Genomic DNA, 25,452 nt, shown 5'->3' with positions numbered 1-25,452 from the left:
GGAATAGTGCTTACAGAACGCTGACAGAGTGGCCCAAGTAGCCACCCTGCTGATGACATCCCAAGAAGCATGTCTCTGAAACACGATGGCTGTGGCCTTAGCTCTGACCGCATGGGCATGAATCCCCTCAGGAACCGTTTTGCCCATGAACAAAGCCTCCGACTTCCTGAAGGATTTTGTGAGAGAGAGCTTGAACTTAAGGACTCTCTTGAGGTCCAAGAGATGCAAAGCTCTTTCAACATCCGACTACTTATGGCAAGAATTTTGGATGAGGTCCCAGACTGGATGAGGCCTATGCACCTGAAGAAAGAGCCTGGACAACCCCTTGAGGTGGGCCTTAGCCACCTGGTTGGCTGCTAAAACAAATGCTCTGGGGAATTCCTGTAGGCCCCAATGGCAGCCAGATAGGTGCGGCAGGTATCGACCTGAATGCCGGAGCGGGCTAGATGCACAGAAAAAGTCAACACCTCGTCCAGGGAGCAGGTATGAGGGTCAAGCCCCTTGTCACAAGCCTAGTGGCAAAATTGTGTCCACTTACTCTTGTACTGAGCCCACGTAGAAGGCCTCCTGAATGATGTCCTAGTTGTCCTCAGAGAGCTATGATGTAGTCTCAGCTGGTCAGAAACCAGGCCGCAAGGTCCAGATTGGCCCGGGTTCGGATGCTCCACTGCCCCGCCCTGCTGCGTCAGGAAGCTCCTGCTGGGGATCGGAAGATGGACCAGTCCCTGGGAGCACAGCTGTAGAAGATCCGAGAACCATGTCCTCGCCAGCCAGTGCAGGGCTATCAGGATGAGGATGCAGCCCACTGATGCCTGAAACGTGCAGAGGGTCCAGTGGAGGAGAAAACGCATAGCACTTGCGGCTGTGCCAGCAGAGCTGGAACGCGTCCCCCAGAGAGCGCTGCCCCCCAGCCCACCCAGGAGGTAAACCAGGGGCACTTGGAATTCAGAGGAGATGCAAATAAATCCAGATCCGGAACCCCCATCTCTGGAACAGGGGCAACAAGGAGTTGATGTGTAACTCCCACTCGAAGGTGTTGAACCCCAAGAGGCTGAGCTGGTGCTCTTCCGCATTGCTGTCCCCCAGGAGATGGACCGAGGAAATCCAAATCCCTTGCGTAAGGGCCCATTCCCAGATCACCACCACCTCCAAGCACAGGAAGGGGGGGGTGCAATGGGTGCAACCCTGCTTGTTCAGATACACCATTCTTGTGGAATTGTCTGTCCTGACCAGAACCGCTGTGTCCCTGATGAGAGGCAGGTCCACCGCCCTGAGTTCAAGCGGATTGATATGGAGGAAGGCCTCTGCCATGGACCATGTGCCACAAATGGAGTAGCCCATATGCCACAAATGGAGTAGCTCTCCAGAGTAGCCCTACAGCCCGAAAGGGGGGAATCTGTAATCACCACCAGGGTAGGCTCCAACCGGGTAAAGGGGGCTCCCATTGCCACACTGCCGCCCATCAGCCACCAGCGAAGATCTGGGAGGAGGAGCAGGGTTATTGGGATCCTGTCAGACTGCGACCCTGTCTCCTGGCCCCAATTGGCCGCCAGGTGGAGCTGGAGGTGCCTCATATTGAGGTAAGCGTGATGGACTGTGAGCATGCAAGATGCCATCAGTCCCAGAAGTTGCTGGGACCACCATGTTGAGGTGGTCGAGTTGGCCAGAAAGTGCTCTATCGCCTTGCAGAGGGAAAGGAGCCTCTCAGGCGTGGGGAACACCTGCTGCACCGCCGTGTCCCAGCGCACTCCCAGGAACACCAGACTCGGGGCAGTAGTCAGCGGAGACTTCTGCCGGTTGAGGGGAAAAGCCCAGTTTGTGAAGAACGTCTGCCAGCTGTTGGCAAGAGTGCACCGCTCCGTTGTGGGAGCTGGGTATAAGTGATGGCCCTCCAGGCGGAGGAGACCAGCCACTGCATTCATCATCTTCGTGAACACATGAGGAGCCGAATTGAGGCAGAAAGGCAGCACTTTGTACTGGAAGGGCTACGACATAATCGTGAACTGCAGACATTTCCAACGTGGCTGGCAGATGGGAACATGGAGGAACGCATCCTTGGAACGCATCCAGTTCCCGGCACACACAGACTCTATGCGCAAGGGCGTAATCATCTTGAAGCGTTCGAGCAGTAAAGATAGGTTGAGAAATGACAGGTCCAAGACTGCCCTCGCGCCAGTCTGGTTGTTCTTGGATACCGCAAAAATCCTGGAGTAGAAGCCGGTGCACCTGTCTGACTGTGGTACTGGCTACACCACGTGCATCTCCAAAAGAGAAAGAATGTCCCGTAGAAGGGCCGGGGATCCTATCTGCAGCAGAGGAGGAGAACATGTAGAGGAAAAGGAAGAGGAAGCCAGAGGGGACTATAGAAAGGATAAACAACCTGAAACAGAGCCAGCCGGCCCCCTACAGGCGATTTGTGTTCCCTGACGGTTATGTCACTGCTTTTTGGCATCTGAAGCGGGAGCGGAGGGGCGGAAAAAAAACCCACACAAAGACCTCTGCTGCTTCCTCCTGCAGTCACTGGGCGACCTGCAAGGCCTCGGTGCACCCCGGTTTCAAAACCCCTTGAAGCCGGTCAAAGTGCAGGGTTTGAAATAAGTCCTGCCCTGAGACTGAGGGAAGGACTTCTACCCTGGCTTAGTCAGGATGGCCAAGGACTTGGCGGTCTGTGTAGAGGTCTTCTTTTTTGTCAACTCCTCTTCGGTGAACGAATGAAAAAGATTTGAGCCTTCAAAAGGAAGATCCAGGATTCTCTCTTGCACATCAGAAGAGAATTTAGTGGCATGCATCCACACCGTCCATCTCATCTCAACCCCCAGGCACAGCCCTCTGCTGGCTGTGTCGATGTGGGAGACTGAAGACTCCATGAGGTCCTGTGCAATTGCCCGGGCGTCCACCAGCCCGACCTTAATGGAGGCCTGCCTCTCCAGAGAGAGGTCAAGCAGGAACTCCCAAGTTCTAGCCACAGCTTCTGGTTCGCCACGGCTATGAGGGTGTCAGCATTAGTCTGCCGCAAATGCAGCCCTGAGATGACACAGCAAGGTTTGCCGAAAGATTCCAGGGCTTTTTCCTCTTTGGACAGACAACTGGAGGTGGCCTCTGCAGATGAAGATGATGGTTTAGAATACAATGAGGCTGCTGTCACCACTGACGAGTGTGGCTGGGGGTGGGAGGACAGAGTACTGGCTCCTCATCCAAAAGCCTGGACCGGCTGTCCAATTTCTTGTTCATCTGGGCGTTGGCACTGGGTTTCTCCCAGACCTTTCTCACCACCTGCAGAACATCTTCTCAAGCGGAATGCCTGAGCAGCTGGTGGCGCTCCTGGGGGCCTTCCTCTGGCTGAGGGACCCCCAAAAACTCTGCAAAGCCCTGAAGGCGGTCATGAAAAGCATTTACAAATACAGAGGATTTGTCGTCCTGAGACACCGGAGCCGGAGGGGTTCCCCCCCTAGTCCAGACCAGAAGATAGCTGTAGATCCAATGACTGCTGCAGGGGAGGCGTTGGTGGTACAGGAGGAGGCGGAGAGGTTTGAAGCACCGGCAGAGCCTTGACCAGAGGAGGAACAGGCAACGGCACCGGAAGCAGCGGAGCAGGACCCAGAGGCAGAGGCCTAGATGGCATGACCTGTGGGATCACTTTGTTGACTATACCCTTGAGCAGCCCCATCATTTGTGGGGAGCGCTTGAGGATGACCGAGCCCTCAAAGAAGCGATCCTCACAAGCCACCAGATCCTGGTGGCACTGGGCCTACTTTCCTGATCTAAGTGCCTAGGCGCCTGTAGCATGTAGCCATGAGGCTGCGAGGGGTAGATCGAACCCTGCGGAGACCAACCACCTGTATAGTAAAATCTACTGCTGCTTCCTGAGAGAAAGGGATTTGCATGGCCCACTCAGTGAGCTACGGCCCGGGGAGACCCAAATCTGAATCCAAGATGACTGGCAGCCTAGCAGGCTCAGTCACGTGCTTGTCCGCCATCCTGGGGCCTTGCGCCACGCCATGGGCGCGAAGGCTCTGTGCCGGATCAGACATGGAAGGACACTCATTGGCCCTCAAACCTGAATCAGAAGCGTCAACCTCAGAGATGGCTTTGGTAGGCACAGAGCCCTGGGCCTGCTGGCCGGTTGTCATATCGCCCTGTACCACAACCTGGGAGGTGGCTCTGGTAAGTTAGGCGCCCTCAGCTCCAGGGCTGGTAATCCTGCTGGATCGTGCTACGGCCTGACTCTTGGAGGTAGAAGTCAACGATCCCTTGCCCACTAGGGCTGAAGAGGAGGACAAACTTGATAGCCCCTCTGTGGACCGCCCGGTAGAGGGGTCCTTAGCCCCTCGGCCGGTAGCCTTGCCGTCCTCGGGTCTGCCAACAGAGCGCTGGAAGAGCCCCTCAGCCCCTCGGCTTGGGAGCCAGTAGCCTTAACAGCCTCAGGTCTGCTAGAGCCAGAATCCAAGGTACCCTATCCTGTGGGAACCCCCAGGACAGAGTCTCCGCGCTGTGGAGTCGTACTAAACAAAGGGCCTATCCTGTCTTGATGTGGAGTCCTGGAGAAAACTCTTTAAGATGGCCTGGAAGATCTCCGTCCAGCGTTAAAGACAATTCTTCAAGGCCCAGTGACCGACAGCACTGCAAGCCGCACATGCGTCCCAGCGGTGGTCAGGCCCCAGGCACTCAAGACAGAGGACATAGGGGTCAGAGGCCTGGAACAAGCAATCGCAGGATGCGCCTCTCGTGAAGCCTCCTGCAGCCGGCATATGGCGGGGGAGGCGAGGCACCGAAGGGAGGTGAAGATGATGCACCTAGCTGCCAGGTCCGACACTGTCTGCGGAAAAAGAGACTGAGGCGAGGTGCCAGAGGGCGGAACATCGGGGGCATTCCCACACCCGGGGCTCGCCCCTGCGTGCTGTGCTAAATTTAAATGGCAAGCTCAATGTTTCACTGCCAAATATTTCTGGTACCGTCCCCATGTTGGGGGACGCCCAAAAGGATGGAGGAAAGGGGACGGGACATATGAGTAAATGTGTTCATCATCTGTGGTTACAATAAGGGTGAATCAAGAGTAGAGACGTTTTGGAGGCCATTGCCCCACAATAATCAAATTAGTTTGCATAACATATGTTTGAAATGGAGTTTTTGTGAGCCACCTGGCTCAGAATACGAAGATTGTATTTTTATAGATATGTGCACCCTGGTCTTCGTAATTCAAAGGAACTCTGGTGTTTTATTTTTAGTTAATAGCTACTGGTTGCAGTCATCCATTTCCAAAATACACCGACGCACTAGATTTAAGTTTTCACCCTCCAAACAATTCAAGTATTTTCTTTGGCCAATCTATGATTGGCGCATGAGTCGTACAGTGCCAGTTCTGGGTGGTATCCTGCATGTATTATGGCCAACTCTACATCATCTCCGAGTCTCTGCATGTCGTTGGCACGTCCCATCCTTCACTTCTTAAGGATCGGGACAAGGCTGCCATATGCAGATTGGTGCCTTCACATTCCCTATACAGACCGCCACACCCTTTAGCCCTCGGTGATCTTACTCCAGCTGCCTCAAGATCTTGCACTTTCCATTCGATGCTCCAGTCCTCCGCTGAGGCAGACATTTCTATGCATAGCACTCCTACCCTCCATTGCAATTTTGAAGTCTCTGCTGCAAAACCTACACAAATAGCAGCCACAGGGACCTAGAACTAGAAAAGGAGCTGGTATATGCACATATGCAAATTTGGGGACACCTAACTGGTGCTACTGTGTCTCGCTTACCGCACCCAAGATGGGTGGGCTTGAAGGGAGGCTTATTACACAAAATATGCTTCCTCCCAGCTTCCTGCTCTGCAACATTTTAACAGCCTGCTTGTTTACTTTGAATCCTGAACCCCTTATTCCTGCTATTCATCAGTGTTCGTGTTCACTATTGTAGGGGATCTCTTGCCCTGTTTGTCTCTGCCTGTGCTCAGTATTGCTGAAGTTACCCTGATTTCTCCTGTCTTGTCCTGCATCCTTGCCCCTTGTAGTCATTCCTGCTGGCTGCCTTTTTGGACTCATTCTTGGATCCTCTGTTTTTCTCGAAACCTTGCAGGACATTGTGTATTTCGTAGCTCATGCCCTAGAACCCTGGGCGACTGCAGTGCTGTTCATGGTCGACTCAAAGCATTCCTTGGTACACAATGCTCAGTTCAGTCCAGACATGTATTGATTCCAAAGGCCCACAAGATCCTGTCATACCCTCAGTACCGGACCTCTGTTTGACGACCTCAGAAAGCCTCTGTATCCTGCAGCGCTTTATGAGGCACCCATGAGTACTATAACTCTTTTTTGTTAAATCTTTTATTTTTCAGACAAGAAAATCATCATACAAACCGAACGAATAAAGAAAACCGGTCGGCCCACTGGCTCAGCGATTATGGGGTGACATTCTGCGACCAAATTGGTGGATATTATGGGCGGCAGCATAGACAGGTGAGCCAGAAGCATCTATCAAACAGGAACCATACTAATACAACTACAACCCCGCCCCCGCATATGCTGTCTGTGATCTTCGTATCGTGCATTGTAGTAAAGACTTGACATGCAGTATTCCATTGGACAGTGGTAGGCCCGTCTGTCCTTTTTGTCTCTGTTTTAGTGCATCAATGAAGTGAAGTCCTGTTATCCTTGCGTTACATGTGAGATGGCCGTGGGGGATGATAACCCGGGTGCAGACCCTGCAACTATGAGCGGGTTAGACTACTTCTCTCCATCACCCATCTCCCCCATCTCCCTGCCCTCCAAGCAGATGTGTCCATATCGAACCACTTAGTTATATGGTCAGTATCTCTCGCTTATAGCAGTACCTTTGTCTGGTCACATTACCCAGTGATGGTCAAGGACCAGCCCCAGACACGCCGTGTGATTCTACCCACGTTGTTGGAGATGCACAGAGCATAGAATGGGCACACGCGCGGGAAGCATGTCAAGTTTTGCTCCATTTCTAATTGGCACAAGGTAGGGCCAGCCTGGTGGGAAGGCTCAGAGTTATGTGCCGTGACCACCGCTTGTAGCGTTCTAAAGCAAAATCAGACCTGCTCTGCCGAGCCCAGCACATGGCGAGCCGCTTGAAACGTACAGATAGTACAAAATTAAGCTGTGCGTGTCATCTACGACATTCCCAAGAGAGAGCATATTATGGATGCCATAACGAAAATGCACTGGCTGCCTGTGTTAGCTATAATACGTTTTAAAGCACTCACCCTGACCCACAGATGCATGCATGCATGCAATGAAATGCCCCTACATACTTAAAGGAAAAAATAAAACCCTATGTCCCCTCAAGGCAACTTTGTTCTAGTACCAGTGGCATGCTGATCGTACCAAGGACCAAAAAATGTAGAGGTTAAGGTCGATCTTTCCATACACTTTCAACTCAAGATTGAACTCCTTGTCCCTTACACTAAGGCAGGAAACTAGACAGCAGGTGCTTAAGAAGCAGCTAAAGACCTACTTATTTGAATTATTCCACACTCCTCCCCCACCTCGCTTGCTGACCCCACCCTCCTCCGAAATGCTTGTTGTACGGGCTTGTGGCGCTCGAGAAACATTAAAAAAACAAAAACAAAAAAATGTTATTTGGTCCTCCCCCTCATCTATGTCCATAACCTTAATGTGTTACCATGCTGTGTCTTGTCTGGAATGTAGTCTGTGATCCAACCCATAGGAGAGTATCGCTCTTAGGCTTATCCATGCTGGTGCCATCTGAACGGTCGCTCCAATCGGTGACCTCAGCTTGTGCCATTGGGTAAGTGTCGGTCCCAGTATAGGGTGCGCCTTGGTCGGTGAAATGGCCATGACCTCAGCTGGGGAATATGGAGTTAGCAGAGAGAGCTCCATCGCCTTCCAGCTGGTTTTCATCATTAGGATTAAGCCAGCATTTAATCTGGCAGACCAGTACCACTTGGTCGTACCTCTCCAGGCCAGTAACGCCAGCCCCCATTCGTCTTTGAGGCCTGTCATATTTTTAACTAGATGCATACTTTTTTCCCGTGCCATATAAATTTGGTAATGTAGGTGTCTAGTGGGTATCATCATAGCAAGATATAGAAACTTCGGCAAAGAGTTCATTTTAAAGGCGTCTTTTTGAATCTTGGCAAGGATTGAGGGGGTAGTTCAAGTCGCAGATTTCCCTGAATGTCGAGCTAATGTACACCTCTAGTATTTAATGTGTGCTGAAGCCTGAAGGGGGCCACGCTACCGGGCTCCCGAGGGATATCCACCTTCAGCGGGAGAATCTTGGACTTACCCCAGTTAAGATTGTATCCTGCCATAGGGCCGAATTCCTGCAGAAGGGACCGGACATATAGCAGAGTGGACGCACAGTTGCTTATGTAGATGAGTAGATCGTCAGCGTATATGGAGACACAGTGTCAATCCTCCCCCCCGCACTATGCCCATCCACCCCAGTTGGTGCAAAGTTTCATTGCTAATGGTTCTATAGACAGAGCGTACAGAAGGGGTGATAAATGGCATCCCTGCCGTGTGCTGGTGTGGAGAATTTACGGGGCGAAGGTGATGCCATTAGTGACTACAGACGCTTCCGGGTCAGTATGAAAAGTTTGACCACGTTTATGAACTGTGGTGGGAAACCAAATGTTACCACGACCATGAACAGGAAATTCCATTGAACTTTGTCAAAGACCTTTACAGGCATCAAAAGTTAGGATTGCTTCTCCCGGGTCTGGTTCACGTGCAATAACCTTTGCACGTTATCTGCCAAGTGCCTATTGCTTATGAAACCTGTATGATCCTTGTGGATAAAGAGCAGCAGGATCCCCTCCATTTGCTGAGTGCGACGTTCCGCAAGAATGTTTGCATCCGAATTAATCAGAGAAATGGGGCCGTATGAGCTACAGTCCCCGGGGTCCCGTGCCTTCCTGTGGAACACCACAATATTGGAAGCAAGCATCATACGCGGCAGACGACCGCATTCACTGGCCTTGGAGAACACGGATTCCAATATGGGTGCTTGCTTGTCGGTCAGTGCCTTATAAAAGTCAATGGGCAGGCCATCTGGGCCAGGTGCTTTACTCGGTGCAAGAGATGGGATAGCCCAGATTATCTCTGATGTTGTGATCGGGGAGCTAAGATTGTCCACCTTGGAGGCAGGGATCTTAGGCAGGGTAATAGAGGAGAGAAAGTCTTGAGTCTGGTACACCTCTCGGGCCCAGGCATAGCGTACAATTTGTTGTAGTATTCAGAAAGTGGGCATTAATATTGTCATCCTCTGTCAGAAGAGACCCATGGTGATCTCGGATAGAGTCAATAATTTGCGCACTCTGCCGGTGTCTCAGCACGAGTGCCATCATGTGTAATGGTCTGTCCCCTTCCAGGTAGAATGTCTGGCACAAGATTGTGAAGGATTTTTGAGCCTGAATAGTGGATGCAATTTTAAGCTCTGAACTGAGTTTGCGTATGTTAAGGAGGATTTCTGAACTCTGACCAGGAAGGGCAGAGGTTCAGAAGGCCAACCTAGTTTTTTGGAACAGGGTAACCTCTGGACAAGCCAGACCAACCAGGGTAGCTATGGCAGGCGGTCAAGACTAAGTTTCAGTATGGGTGCGGGTGACTGAAGGACCTCAATGAGCACACAGAGCAAGAACACTTACAAATTACTCCAGACACGTGTTATATCAAAAATATAGACACATTTATTACAAGGCCTCTGTAAGATAGACCATAGCAAAGAATCACAGTAAGACTAAGTAAACCAATACATCACACTCAATACAATATCTATACAAGACCATGGGGGTCTAAAGGGGTGACTGCACGAAATATGTCGACAATCTAGATGGGAAGGAAATAGGCAGTGCAGTTAATCTTTAGGCCCAGTTCAACATCAATTATTCACCTAAGAGGCAGTCCAAGCCCTAAGAAGAGGGGAGCCTTGTGCTCAATAGTACATGTAATCCAAACGCATGCGGTTGTTCCAATGGGCAAAACAGGGTCACTTCAGGGGTCTCTAGCAGCTCAGGAAGGTGGATAAGGCGATGATGAATACGTTCCCACTATTCAAGAAGGAGCTCCACTTGAAGGCAGAGGCAATTTGAGAGTTCGGGATGGAGTTGCTATTTCGCAATAGCGGTGGACAGGGGAGGGGGCACCAGGTGCCACTTGTGCGTAAAAATGGGCTCTTGCGCTAGGGGCCACCGGTTGGGGTATTGATTACTCACCGTCCCTGATGCAAGGAGACCCAAACTTTGGCAGGTCAGTCCACTTCGCTTGCAGGTTCAAAAGCGGCAAAAAGGACGCCTCGGCACCTTTTAGTTCCTGAGATACAGCGATGATTCCCAAACGGGACAGTGGCGATTTCTCCGCTCCGGATGGATGAATCGACCCATTTTCACTGCAGCAGGCTTCAGGGACAAGAGGGTCACAAATGCAGCGGACTTGCAAAGGACGTTGCTGCAGCAGGGCAACACGGTAACCGCGTTTACCCCGGTCCGGGCGCACTCGTCTCACTTCAGACCTGGGAATGCCAAGTGTACGAAATTCGGTGTGAGGGTGCCATGGACATAGAGCTAGCAGTATACCAAGTTTCGAGTGCCCCCTTGAAACGATGGCGGAGACAGAGCAAAGGTCCTGCGTAAGCTGGGCAGCCCACTGGTTGGCCAAGGGACACTTCCGAGAAAGCTTACTTGCAGGGTTTGGTGAAGGTGCCGAGAATAGTTGGTCCCACTATTCCAATGGGTCGAAGCGTCTTCGCAGACCTTCTAGGACGATCAGATGCAGATGGGTCCCACAGGACGACAGCGGGCTCAGGATGCCAAACCTTCCAGCGGGTCACCAGCGTTTCCTCGACTCAGCTTCGTAGTTGCAAAATACTTGGATCCTATCCTTTGTTCAGTGAGAACTCAGGAAATCGACCTGGTAGTGGTGTTTTCAGCCTCCTCTTATCCAAAGTTCCCTTCACGCCAAAATGGAGAGGACCCAATGGGAGATCTGCTCACAAACACACACTCCATACGTGGACCAATCACAGACCACGGTGGTCTCGGGCATTCAGGCTACTCCAGACTCTCGGGCACCCAGGATGTGTATTGGGACCAGACATCCCAGCCCACATCCTGGAGGCACACACACAAGGCATGCAGAAGCCCGCAAAAACTCTGGGATTTGCGAGAAAGTGCATGACCAAATAAGGACTGCCTGGGTCGACTCGACCTGGGGAAGGTGAAGGGGCAAGATGGCCAAAGGACAGGACAAAGAAACTCGTGGCATGGCCATTTTGGAGCCAGGCCACCCATTTGTGCCAAACGCGGTTAACATGGCAGGAAGGGGTTAAAAATAATTGCGAAACGATAGCTGCCACCAGTCCTCTCCATGACACATCTGCACAGTTCATAAAAAGTCCAGCAAAATTGCACACTTGTTACATGTTGCACAAAAGTTGCAACTTGAGAAAAGGACTAAGGGAAACAAAGTCTCCCTGTACTGACTGTCATAAGGGGATGTCAGTTTCCCCATAAAAGTGAGTGAAAGCCCAGAGGAGTGCAACTGAAGGCTGTGCTTCTCTGGCAAAATCAGTCAATGGTGTCTAAACAGCAGCACAAAGTTTGGGGGTTGACACATGGAGGGAAAATTACATACAACTATGAAATCTTTCCTAACAGCGTGGACAGGCATAAGTTTGAGGGTCTTGTGTGTGCTTATGTTGCTTTTCGGAGTTGAGAATATCAGCTCACAACTGCTGTTCATGTTCCCCGAGGCTTTTAATTTGTATGACCAGCGAGAGATACATTTCCCCCATATATAAGCTTTGAAGGTGTCCCAGCAGGAGTGTGCAGTGTAATCCAGGGATAGATTGGTCTGCCAAAATATGTCTGCATCTTCCTCTAGATGTGTGAGAAAGTCTTGAAACCTCAGGGCCCTCAGGTTCAGCCCTCACGCCGGGGCTCTGGGTAGGGTATTTGGTAGTGTCATGCGTAAGAGCACCATGTCATGGTCCGACAGGGTTGTGGGGAGTATATCGCACTCACTAACCACGTGGAAGACATTGGAAGGGGTTAGCTAGTAAGTAATCAATCCTAGAATAGCTATGGTGGCAATTGGAATAGAAGGTGTAGTCCCTCTGCCCCCCATGTGTTAATCGCCAGACATCGTTCAGTCCAAGGTCAGTCATAAGGGATAGAAGGATTGTGCGCTTTCTAGGGCCGGTGGGTACATTTGTGGTGATGCTCTGCCGATCTAGTATCGGGTCTAGGGTGACGTTGAGGTACCCCAGCCCACCACAACGGGCAAGTTCCCCATAAACTGTGTGCAGGTCATGAAGGTATGGGTAAAGAAAGTTGTGGTGTCAGTTGTGGATGCATAAATACTGATATGGGTAATAGCGTGTTGGAACGTAGCGATCCTCTTTGTCCATGACCGTTTTCAGGGCCTTATAGTTGATGCATTTGTGAATCAATATCGACACCCCTATTTTGTTCTGATAAGGGAGTGCGTTGCTATTCCCACCCAACCTTGCCCCAGTTTTTCCGAATATGCTGCATTAAGGTGTGTTTCTTTCAGGAAGATTACATCCTGCTGGATCTCCCTCATGTGGTTTAGCATCCACCTCCTTTTGATGGGGTGGCCCAGACCCTGGATATTGAGTGTTATAAATTTAAGTGTGGCCATCCCTTCCTACTATGAGGGCCTACCCATTGTGTGCGCCACAATCGCTTGCCAGTGATCTTGCCCTTCAGCAATATCAGATATTTGAGCATATACATAAACCGTTCCCCAACAATAACAAGTAAACATTGGGATTGGTGAACTATATCCCAATATATGGCTGAAAGAGCCCATACGTGAAGCTGGATAGCAAGGGTCTGCTGACCGACTCCCTTCCCCACGTATTCCAAGGGGACTCTGGAAATCTCCCCAAGACTTTATATCGCAAGAAAGGAAGGGGGGCCATGGTGGGCCATGGGAGATGAGTGATGCGCCACTTTTCATCCCTGCAAGAGCATGAAATCAAGGTCCATTGCCTGTGCTCCAGGTAAGCGTTCAATGGGGAGCTTTGCTCCAGCGATAGTGCATAATTGCATAGCGTCTTTAGGCTAGGTAGCCTTGCACCCGAGGACAGGCTGAGGAGATTCTGTGTTGAGAGGCTGCTCTAGTCCGCTCCAATCTGGAGGCGAGAGGCCTAATCACGGGTCCCCCTTGAATTCACTTCAATGAACCATCATGCCAACCTTCCGGGCCCCAAGACCTATTTCTGCCAAATTCCTTTCAGCCTGGACTGGCGCTGTGGTATGAATACACAATTAGCACGCTATTGCAGCATAGGTCCTCTTTTTTTAGGGGCTTGTTGAAGGAGGACTGAATATAAAGAGAAAACAAAAGGAGGATAACAACAAGCTACCTTTCGATATCTTCACCGGAGATAACAACTCTGGCTCTCAAACCAAGTCCATGTATTCCCAAACCATCAATCTTTTAGCAAATATAAAGTGATGGGAGGCTCAGTTTTAACAAAAATATCTCATATATTTATTATATTTTGTAATAAAACAGACCATTCGGTCACATTTGCAAATCTCATCAGACTTAAAACATAAAAAGAGACAGTTGATCAACAATTTGGATCTTTGTGTTCATTCACACAACCCGTGTTGACACAAGAAGAATGGGGATTGTTTAGCGCAAATACCAAAGGGCTAATTCAAAGTCACCCATGTGCTACTAACATTACTATTGTTATAACGGGTTGTGTGAATGAACACAAAGATCCAAATTGTTGATCAACTGTCTCTTTTTATGTTTTATGTCTGATGAGATTTGCAAATGTGACCGAATGGTCTGTTTTATTACAAAATATAATAAATATATGAGATATTTTTGTTAAAACTGAGCCTCCCATCACTTTATATTTACTGAAAGATTGATGGTTTGTGAATACATGAACCTGGTTTGAGAGCCAGTTTTGTTACCGCCGGTGAAGATATCGAAAGGTAGGTTGTTGTTATCCTCCTTTTGTTTTCTCCTGGCGCTGTGGTAGCAGTGATGGTCTGTCTGCCTGCGAGTTCTCGCCTTCTGCGTGGGCATAGTCAGTGGACCCTAGGTCACGTTGTCCTAAGAATCGCCAGGCCTCTTCGGGAACCTAAAACGAGCTGTATGCACCACACGGCTGGGAATTTGAGGTAATGTTAATGCTCTGTGCCTCCAAGTGCATCAAATAGGGGTTTGAATCCCTTTCTGCGCCGTAAGACCTCTAGTGAATAATCATTGAAAATCTGTGTGTCCGAGTTGTCGACCCATAAAGTCCTCGCCGCCCAGTACGCCTTCAGGATCGCCAGGTTGTGCTGGAAGTTCATAGTGATGATGCGTGGGCGATCTCTTGCGGCTGGTTTGGGGATTTGGACTCGATGTGCCCTTTCAATAATGAGTTTTTGTGGATTTTCTATGTTCAACTTGTCTTGTAGAACGCGTTAAAAAATGTACGCCTCTAGATTGGCACACACTGCATTTTCTTCTGGGAGTCCAACCAGGCAGAGGTTATTGCACCGAGACCTGTTTTTCTTGGTCTTCCAATTTGGCCACTAGGTGCTGCACCTCTCTTGATGACCCCGTCCAGATCCATAGCAGCCGTATTGTGGTTATCCTCTAATGTGCTGATACGCTGTTCTTTGTTGGTCGTGTTCTCCGTCTGTGTGTTCAGCCGGGTATGGACATCTTGAAAGTCACGTTTAATATCCTGGACGGTATTATTGGTTTCCTGTGTCTGCTGCCCAATTACTTTAATTTTGGCCAGGATTGTTTGTAATTGCATCTGAATCTCCATCCAGGTCTTTGTCTGGAGGAACGGTGCAATCGGTTGTCAAGGGACTGGCCGTCTGCAATGTTGTCAGGGTCTGGGGCAGGCGCAGTCTGTGGTATGCCAATGGTGCACCCAAAATGTATTTATGAGCCGGCAGTAGGTTGGCCGGGCTGAGGTGGAGACCCACATGCCTCTGCAGAATAGTCAATGGTACGGGGACCACCGGGGTCATTGTGAATAGCAGCTAGCACACAATTTGTCAGGCGTGGGTGCTATGATAAGGCTGTGGTTTGGTGGACCTCCGAGTGGCAATGCGCAGAAGAAAGCCCCAAAACAACAGCCCACCACCTCAGCCGTGTCAGAGCTGAGAGGTTGCCGCCATCACTTTTCTTTTGTGGCTGTTGAGCATTAGGAGTGGAGGGAAGACCAGAAAAGTTCCCCACGCTTTTAACTTAATGTTCCCCATTGGACGCCCCTCATATAACCAGCCATCAACTGCTGCCTACTACAAAACCTGCTAGCATACCAAGAAAGTGCTGCCTATAGTTTATCAGCTATTCCTTTCTCAAAATAATGGTACACCTCTGACACAAATATACATTATGCCTACTGCATTGAGTACAGCAGTGGACTACACTATAATCCATGTGACCCTCAGCAGTCACAAAATGGGCATATGATGGAGCCGAGGGTGAAAGCTATGGCATAAATAACCATGAGTGTATACAGAGATGCTTTCTAAAGAACTATTTTTTAAAGATTATACATTGTTTGATCCCATCACATTGAAAGAGAAACAGCGATACCTTACCTTTATATTGCAGGCCTGCTCCATTAACCTTCTGGCATTTTCTTCTGCTCTGTAACGTTTGGGCAACTGGACTCTGAAAAACTTGAGGGCTCCTTCAAAGTCTGCCTGCAGGAGATCTTCCTTGGAGGTCTATTAGAAGACACAAAGCCAATGTGCTTTACTATGAGAATGGAAAACTAGAAACGCATATAATTAATCTATTTATTCACTAATCACAAACATGTGGTGCACGTCTTAAGAATCATTTTCTGGCTTGGTATCCTTTTATGGGTACCACCGTACGCCACAAAGACCATCCCACATCCCACTTCCTTGCTCAATCACAGTGAGTCATATCTGAAGCACTTTCTCTCACATACCATCATTGACACATCTAAACTTTCATCCTCTTAAATGCATATGTAGTTACACTCACTTTAACACACACATACACACGCACACACATGCAGTAATTTTTGCTAGCATACTTGGTCACATATAACCAAACATCCACTCACAGATTATAACACTGATCTAGACAAAGCGTCGCTCTTCATTACTTAGGCATGCGATCACATATGCACAAAATGCTTACACTCAACTAATAATCCCACTCTCTTTCTCAAACACAAACAAAACGCACACATTTGTTCATGTATGCAGCTACATTCCCCCAAAAATGGAAAAGCTAAACCTCTGTTGCTGCATTTTGTTCTCACTGGAGCCCACCATACTTGACTAACAAGCTCCAGCAAGAGCAAAACATTCCAAAGGTTTGCATACATTCCTTTAACTCAGAGAAGGGTTTCACATTCTGGGTTATGCTTCATTTTGTATGCTGGAACTTAAGTTTCACCGCGGACAAAGAATCTGCATTTTGAAACAACCAGGGTGACGATTTGGTACAGTAAATAAGCAGAGTTACATAACATGTCTGAATATGTAAAACAGTATTGCCTTCTATAAACGTTTGCCCACATGTACTGCCAAGGTCTCTAAAAACATTCTTTGCTCCTAGACACCTACCCCCTCCACAATGTTTTCACTTGGGCAAGGAGCAGAACAACGGGCGAGAGGTAACATGTGCAAGAAAAAACAAACCATGCGTAGTGCAAGAGTTACTCTTTAAGTCCCTTAAGAACCAGCCAAACTGGTCCAACTCATTCAGGCATGATAATTTTTTCCAGCACCAAACAGACGCATCACTGTGATGCTGGTCTTCATAACACTGCAACGCGTGGCACCACTTGGGCCCAGCCCACATGATGCCACATAGTTGCTGAGGGCTAATAGGAAATCTGACACAGCATATAAGGGAGCTGGGTACCAGACTAATCCAGTTCATCTTGTCCTCGAGGCCTCCAAGGCCACAGGAAAGCTTTCCCTTGCACAAGGACCAGAAGGACCAGCGAAGAAATGCGCATCTACATGCAAGTCATCCAAGAACCTGGGGCATTATCATATCATGATAAGACAGTTTGTTGTTTTAAGGACATCACATACACATGTGTGAAACTTGAAGGCCACAGGTGGCAATCCAAGTTAGGGAGAATAGTGGGTGGAGAAGCCACAGCAGAGAAATATGTCTAACCCAAATGAGATCACAGATTCAATCCCCACCTAGATAATCAACCTTTCATTTTTATGCTAATAAAAGACGCATCATTGACAATGGAAAACATACCACCAAATGACAATCATGTTGTGTTGTACATATGGTTTTCCTCCCACAAATCTGAAAATATCTCAAGGTACAGGTTCAACTCTGAAAGTTTCTATATCCACTAGGGAGTCGCTGTGTTGCTTAGCACCAACTAGTTACAGTGTTAATAGCACCCATGGTGGTGAGGTGATGTCCGGGGATGTGAGCATGAGCCTCATGACCTCAGTTCAACCCAATTTTCACCACTCGGAGGCGAAGAAAAGATAGTCAAGCCACATAGATTTCCAACAATCTGATTGAGAAGATGGTTGGATGATCGATGAGGAATACCCTATCCATCTGAAAGAACATAACTGAAGGTAAGTCACTTGTTTTTCTAATGGCTACTTTCCTCCCACAGATTCATGATCTCTCAAAAGACCCCAAAGCAGTAACATAGCAGATGAGCAAGAAGAATGTGAGGAACCAGAAGCTACAGGAGGAACCACTGATCATAAGAACAATTAAAACAAGATGTGTGCCCGCAAACAGATCTAGGCAATAAAGCTTGTGAGGTATGCAATCAAACCCAAGTGATTGCATGGCAGAAATACAGCAACCCTCTCTGCAGCGCTGGGTATCAGCTTTTAAAAAAGGTCATTGGATAGTGCCCACAAGAGATGGTGTCCTTGGTGTCTGCATTGCCTTTGCTCGGATCATCAAACGGCTGGTCCTCAATCCTGACTTTTTTAGTTCTGGCAACAGAGCAACAAAGAGCCCTTTTTGGGTTTAACTTGTAAAAATGCTCCACCTTCTTCTATAGATGAAGTCATGAAGAGGCAGTATCAAAAACAGGAAGATTAATCTTTTGTGCAAGATGAAATACAGACACCAACTTAGGCAGGACATTTCTTCCCACTCGAAGGATGACTATTTCTCTAGGAAAAAACAGAAAGGAAGTGAATCATACAACACCTATAGTCCCCTTACATTTCCGGTTAAAATGATTGTTACCAGAGACCAGCTTTTGGGCAAGCATCTTCAGACGGCAAGAAAAAAGGCACTCCAACAAGGTGACTATCAAGACGACTATTAAGCCACAAAATCTAACAAAAGATCTGTGGTGAAGAACTCACTAGCCGCTCCAATCTTGCCCTACTGTTCAGATGTACTAACCTTTGACACGTGCCCCGCAACAAGTAAGCCCTCCTTCAATTGGTGGCTTCATAAAATGGCAAATCAAGAAGCCTACAATATGCCATGATTTCCTCGCCAAGTATGGAACCACAATGATAAACTCTTCCTATCATCGTCAACATCTGGAACATAACAGGAGATAAAGAAATGGGAGGTAATGCATACACCAGATTGAAATCCCAGCTCAATACCATGGCATCCACCAGTGCCACACTGAGAAGAAACTCTCTGGAGCCGAGGAGACTGAACATTGTGCTCACGCTATAGGTGAAAAGGTTGATGTGATATAGTGAACGTCCCTTCCACCACCTCCCCGTGCAGCTTCTACTCATGCAATACGGTATCTTGTCTGTTGAGGTTATCTGGCAACACATTCACCTTCCTGACGACTATGTGGGCCACCAAGAGGTTTGCTTTCTTTCCAAGGCCAAAAACCAGATCAGCACGGCTACCCTGCATAGAAGGATGTATACTGTAACACCCCACTTGTTGAGGTATTCCACAGCTGCTGTGCATCATCATCAGTGCAAACTTCCCCCTAATTAAAGTGAGAAAAGCCACCAGAGCTAATCTGAACACTCTATAACAGCTCTAGTCGCTCTCCTACCACATTTAAAAAGATCATGCAAGTAAGTCCCAACATTTTGGGAGACACAGTCAAGGTAGCAATGGTTCATTAAAAGACTCTGTAAGGAATTCGACCATCCGCACGGTGGGTGTGTGCTCGCCTGGGCTTTTTTTTTATTTTATAGAAATTGAATGATGGTAGATCAACCTCCGGAAAATGTGTGGGGCTAATCTGCACACATTTTCCTATACTCACCACACCCCTCACACATAGACCTGTGTACTCTGGGTGGACACAGCCTACAGGCGCAGTTCTCCCGTCATATTTAGTTGGGATATGACAGCCAGGAGGACATCATGCCATCTCAGAAGGGGAAGGGCCAAACCTTCATCCTGCCATGGTCAGCCTAATTAATTAACATAGGCTCCATGATCCGCCCTGTCCTTTTTTTTTTAACCCTGTAGCGAATGGCAGCATTCACATACTAATCAGAGTTTAATTCTAACAGCCCCACATGGGGCCTGGCTGCAGAGGCTACCCAAGGAGACAGGAAATCCCCAAAACCCTTCCATATGCACTGTGTGAAGCTGCCAGCTTCCGCCCTCAGTATCGATTGACAAGGAAATGTCATGTCTGGGACAGTGTGTATTCCAGTAGTCATCCCCACAGGAGGATCCCATTCAGAAAGTATGAGAATGTGGTTTTGGGAAGGCAGAAAGTCTGGTCTCGCCACAGCTTCAAGTGAGACCTGCCGTTTTAATCAGGAACCAAAGAGAGCTCCATTAACCAGGGAGACCCTTTGATCCACAACAGACAGGAAGCTGGGTACATGTTTTCACCCCTTTGCCTTTTTTGTTGCAAAGCACTCTGTTTAAGACTTCACACATACAGGAGATTGTTGGTGGGAACCCAGGATTGGTTCATTAAAGTAGGCTTAGCCTACACCAACCCCTGTGGTCCATTTGGCATTAAAAGAGGATTGAGACCCTCTTTGGGCAGATCATCTGAAGACTTCTCAAGAAGCAGCAAGAAGAACTCACTATTGGACCCTGGCTGAAGGTACAGTCCGCCTTAGATCTTCCGCCAGTGAAGGAAGGCTAGGACCTCCACAGGGTCCTTCTCAGAACATCTCACAGGGAACAGAGGGAGATACTGAACCCAGAGGACCCTTCAGCAGCTCCAAAGCCGGTACCCAGCCAGCACACAGCATTCTGTGCTAGGGACTGCAGCAAGCTTCCTAGGTGGAAAGTGCCAGAGTCTCTGAACCAAACCAAGCACAAGGCAGCTGCCTGCAACACTCTCCTCAGCTTTGGACCATCACATTAAAGGACGACACAAGCCAAATGAGGAAGCTAGGAGTGTACCGACAAGCCTCTACCGACATCTACCTTAAAAGGACATTTTCGAGCCAGTCGAGTCCCTTGAGCTGCAACCGACTGCTCCTCTGACTGTTGTTACGCTGCAGTCGCTAAAGCCATACGAGACGCCTCGACCAGTCCATGAGAACAGCCGAGGAGCACTGAGAAAACGATTCCTGACCTAGAGCTGCCGTGTACGCCAGCCTGCAGCCGTCCCTCTAGCTTCGCTCTCCGAACTGCCTGCCCCCTTATACCTGCAGCTGTCTACCGTCTTGTACTGTGCCGCAGAAGCTACTAAGCGCCCCATAACCAACTCAACCCTGTCGAGCACCAAGCAGTCCTAAAGCATAAGGTACATTGTGGTTCTGTCCCCCTGGCCCTTCTCCGAAGGCCCCTAGTGAAATTTTACGACCCATTGTTCCCTTTGTGTTGAAACCAAGTATCGTTGAACTGTTGTGATTACTATACCGACTACTCACCTGTCAGTATACAGAGGGCATCCCTTTTTCCTTCTTTGAAATGGTCTGTCCTCTGCATTACTTTACAGGGTGGGTTGTATTTTGTAGTTTGCTAGAACTGTCTGTTGTGATAATAATAAATTATTTTTATGCAACCTTGACTGGACAGTCCCTTTTATCATTGGGTAATAATTGCATTTTCGCTGTGTTGCAACTAAACAACAATCCATGACCTTTCTAAGATAAGCCTGCCACTCTGTCCACGCTTCCAAAATTGGACAAGGAGGTTTATAATTTGCTTGTGTTTCCATTCTGTTCGGATCCCTTCTGGTGTACTCGAGGTGTGGGGCTCATTGATGGTTTAGAAACTGATATTCATCCCTGGACCACTGGTGCCCCAGAAATTGATTGGTCACAGCCTCCCCTCTCAACTGTTTAGTATGATCGGTCATCCACTGTACATCTTGAAACACGTGCAACAACACCTTCAGGAGAACAGACAATACACTTATAATGTAGATCATCTATCCCTGAGACCACATTGAAGTGACCTCATCTGCAACTGAGCATGTGGGACCAGAATACTACAAAAGACCTAGAGGGTCAACTTCCTGATAAAAATCACAGTCACGATTCCGGACAACATTCTGAAACAGGAGATGGTTTGGTAAATGTAGAACACTCTCTGCAACCGAAGGAAAGTGTTCATTTTATTTTATTTGTACTTAGAGTTGCAATCTGTGAGTCGGTCTGTGCATCCATTGGGATTAGTCATTGGTAAGGAGTTGAAAAAGCAACGTTTTGAGAGATTTGTGAAATAGGAGAATTGTGGGGGCATCCGGTGCCAAGAGAAGGATTGTTTGTGGGTCCCCTCTCTGCCGATCACTTCAGAAGTTTGTTGTCGAACCCTAAAAAAAATGAAATTGTCTTAAGGGCATCACATTACTTTTAAAGGTTTAGGGAGAACCCCATAAAGCAAAGGAGGAAGACTGTTTTGCATCCCCTATGAACTGCGCTCTGTTTCATCTGAGCTAGGTCTGTACTTTACAAATCCCATAAACAATATGTCAATTTGGCAAATGTCCTGACATCAGCAGGCAGATGTAAGCCCCAAGATATGGCTATAAACTGTAAATATATGCGGCTCACCACGAAGCAGAACGATTTCTAATTCTTCTGAGATATCAAAATATGCATCCTGGAGCTAGAGGAAAAACAATCACTCCCATTCCTGTAGGGTTTGACCGATCTGTGCCGATCTAATACACAACTTAATTACAATTTCCAAGACTGGGATGAAGAGAAAATGAACTTATGCCAAAAAGATGTGAAAAATGAGTCAACATGATGCCTTTTACACATCAATTATTTTGTTTAAACAGAAAAGCGATCATCGTGGGAACCCATGAAATATTTATTTTTTTAAAACCTCTCCTTCATGGTGATTTAGGTATCCTTAGTTTGTGGTGCCCCCTACTTCACAGAATGGCCTGCTCCAACAGCAGACTGGGCCAGAAAATTGCTCTACAGATGCTTCATTAAGTCAGCAAAAGAATTTAGAATAAAGAATCCTGGTTCGAAAACCATCTTTTTTGAATCTGGCAACAACGCTTCCCTATGGAAACCTGCTCTATACCCCAACCACTATGTTCCACATGTTTACATCAAGAAGCACGGTTACAAATATCACTGGCATATGCTCGAAGAGATGGCTGGATTGGAGTTACGAAGGAGGGAGAGCCAAGAACTAAGAGTATTTTTCTACATTTAGAGGATAAGGAAACTATGTAACCTAGTTGTGATCACCCATTAGTAACCATACTTTATTCAGTGGCAGCATACATGTCATTTTACCATGCCACCCAGAATCCAGTTTGAATGTTTGCTCAAGCTTGAAGTAAGCCTTTTTGTGAATGCTGCTTTCCTGAAGAATAAAACTAGTATGCAATTTAAAGTTGCACTAATAAATATTACATTACAAAAATTCAAAAACAGTTAATGGCTATGACCACAATAAGTAAAAGCCTACAAACATTGGCGATACCAAAGTTAAGATTTAATAAAGCATTTCTCAAGAAAACAAGTGTAACAGGACACTAACTAAAAATAACATTCTACTTTAAAAACCCCAAACCTAGGCTCACCTTAGATTTGATTAATATTTTTATTGTTGATATTTTGAAGTGTATTGATTTGTTTTGCTTATTTTATATTTGTACTTTTTGTGCATGTGGAGTTTTTGTTTGGTTATTTTTTATAATGCAACATTTGTCACAAAGTTTTATTTTTGTAAAGGTGTTGTTGTTTCTTTATATTTTCGGATGGTGTGATCTTTTTTTCTTTTGTTTGTTTAGTGAGGGCTGCAATGTTCAAAATGTCCAGGAGGCTTAATTAAAGGCACATTTTAGTAGTGCAAACCATGTGTGCATTTTAGGAGAATGTTAAATGAATTTTACATAGATGACCGTTTTAATAGACGTTGTTCTTAATGTGACTGATAGAAACTTTTAAACTATATTGTACCATCGGTACTCATCTGCTGGATAGACAAACTATTCTCACTTGGAATAATCCTATATTCTATTACTTAATAAGGTTTCATCTCTATAAGTAATTGAATAAAAGGTTATTCCAAGGGAGAGTCTGTTGTCTATCCAGCAGAAGGTTACTGATACTTCAATATATTTCTAATTTGAAGAACGAAGTGCAGGTTCCATAAATTTAGTACCAAATATTAATTTAATATGTTTTATTTACTTAACTAGTGAGGCGTTTAGTCCTTTTAATTCGGATAGCAAAATGTAACATGCTTATTGCACAGATGGGGAAGGGGCTTTTTTCTGTTCAGTATTTTGCAGCACCTTACATAATGAGTCAAAGTAATGTCATTGGTGGTTTCAAAGTATCATTTAATTATTTTGTTGATATCCTGTTGTATTTGTTTTTTTGTGAGAAGCTTCTGGAAACCATATTGTTGGTAATTCCAATGTTTGTAGGTTATAACTTCATTATGAGTGTTCTTTTTATTTGTCTGTTTGTGCTTGTTCATGATATTACATATATAAGTAATTAAAGTTACTGATGAGGGGCAGAAACACCTTGAGGGCAAGGCCCGCTGCCCTGAGCTCGAGCAGATTGATATGCAGGAGGTTATCCGCCCTGGACCAAGCGCCATGAATCATGTAGCCCTCCAGAGTAGGCCTCCAGCCTGAAAGTGAGGAATTGTCACCACCACCACCAGGATGGGCAACGGTTGGATGAAGGGGACTCCCACAGAAACAGTGTCATCCATCAACCACCAGCGAAGATCAGGCAGGAGGAGCGGGGGTATTGGGATCCTGTCCAACTGAGACCCTGTCTCCTGATCCCAATTGGCCACGAGGTGGAGCTGGAGGTGCCTCATCTTGAGGCAAGCGTGCTGTACAGTGAGCACGCAGGAGGCCATCAGCCCCAGAAGGTGCTGGAACCACCATGCTGAGGTAGTCGTGTTGGCCAGAAAGTGCCCTACCCCCTTTGTGAAGGGAGAGGAGCCTCTCAGGTGTGGAGAACACCTGCTGAACGGCCGTATTCCAACAAACTCGTAGGAAGCTCAGATCCTGGGAGGGGCACAACTGCGACTTCCTCTGGTTGAAGGAGAACCCTAGCTTATGAAGAACATCCGCGAATCTCTTCAGGAGTGTATCACCCCCTCTGGTGACCCGTCCTCACCAGCCAGTGGTACAGATAGGAGTATAGGGGAATTGTAGTCCGGTATGCAGCCTACAGCCTTGCAACCCTTGGCCTCGATACCGGTTGCAGACCCCAGTACAGGGGCATCTAGACAAGATTCTGTGACTGTGTATATGACTGCCCAATTTCCCTTGGCCCCACCAGAGGGTTTTACTTGGGATCTAAAAACCTTCCGGACATTTATTAATCAATGCCGCCTGCATTTCCTGTGTAGACCCGCCTCATTCCCTGATTCCACAACCAAGGCAGCGTTTGACTTATCATATCTGGGTAGCACGGCTGCTATATGGGCAAATCCCTTGTTCCAGCAAGGCAGTCATTTGTTATATAATTTTGATGCACCGATTACGGCCTTGGGGAAAGTTTTTGACACTTGCTACAGGACACAGACCACCGATCTCGAATTATTGAATCTCCAACAGGGGAGATCATCTTTATTGTCTTATGTAGCTAGATTCCATCAGTTAGTATCGGAAACAGGCTGGCCTGATGAGAAAAGGGCCACTTTGTTTTACAAGGGACTCTCTGATGATCTAAAGGACAGTTTGGCAACGGTTACCGTGGTTCCCACAGTCTTTCCGGAGTTATTAGACTTAGTCCTACAGATTGATGCATGAAAGAATGAGAGAAAGGGTGAACACAAGTTTACTACACCCTGCCTGCAGACTATCCCACCGCCAGTTGCTGGGAACGGTGAACCCATGCAGATAGGGGCCCTGCAAGGTCCTTTGTCCCCCGATGAACGGGAACTCAGGCGGAAGAAAAACCTATGTTTCTATTGTGGTTCAACAGAACATTTCTTGCATTCATGCCCAAAGAAACCTGTCAAGAAGTAGGGAAATGCCAAAGCCCGGCATTGAGTGGAGTCCAGTTGCCGGGGTTCTCCCCTCTAGACTCCTGTCTCACGAAACCCTTTGCTATCTCTGTGGTATTTTCCT

At 47.6% G+C, this 25,452-nt stretch overlaps 1 protein-coding gene across 3 annotated transcripts in view; it reads right to left on the bottom strand.

The window, feature by feature from the left end:
- The window catches only part of RABGAP1L (RAB GTPase activating protein 1 like), a 3,056,406-nt gene that overhangs the window by 278,393 nt on the left and 2,752,561 nt on the right, over window positions 1–25,452 (bottom strand). For all 3 annotated transcript variants that reach the window (XM_069641102.1, XM_069641106.1, XM_069641103.1), the window contains one exon: window positions 15,584–15,712. In XM_069641102.1, the coding sequence (XP_069497203.1) occupies window positions 15,584–15,712 (129 nt within the window). The remainder of the gene's footprint in view (window positions 1–15,583; window positions 15,713–25,452) is intronic.

This window comes from Ambystoma mexicanum, chromosome 1q, assembly GCF_040938575.1.
Source record: "Ambystoma mexicanum isolate Mex_15411 chromosome 1q, UKY_AmexF1_1, whole genome shotgun sequence".
NCBI classification, from domain to species: Eukaryota; Metazoa; Chordata; class Amphibia; order Caudata; family Ambystomatidae; genus Ambystoma; species Ambystoma mexicanum.
The sequence above is the reverse complement of the archived record's forward strand: the minus strand, read 5'-3'. Positions and strand labels throughout refer to the sequence as shown.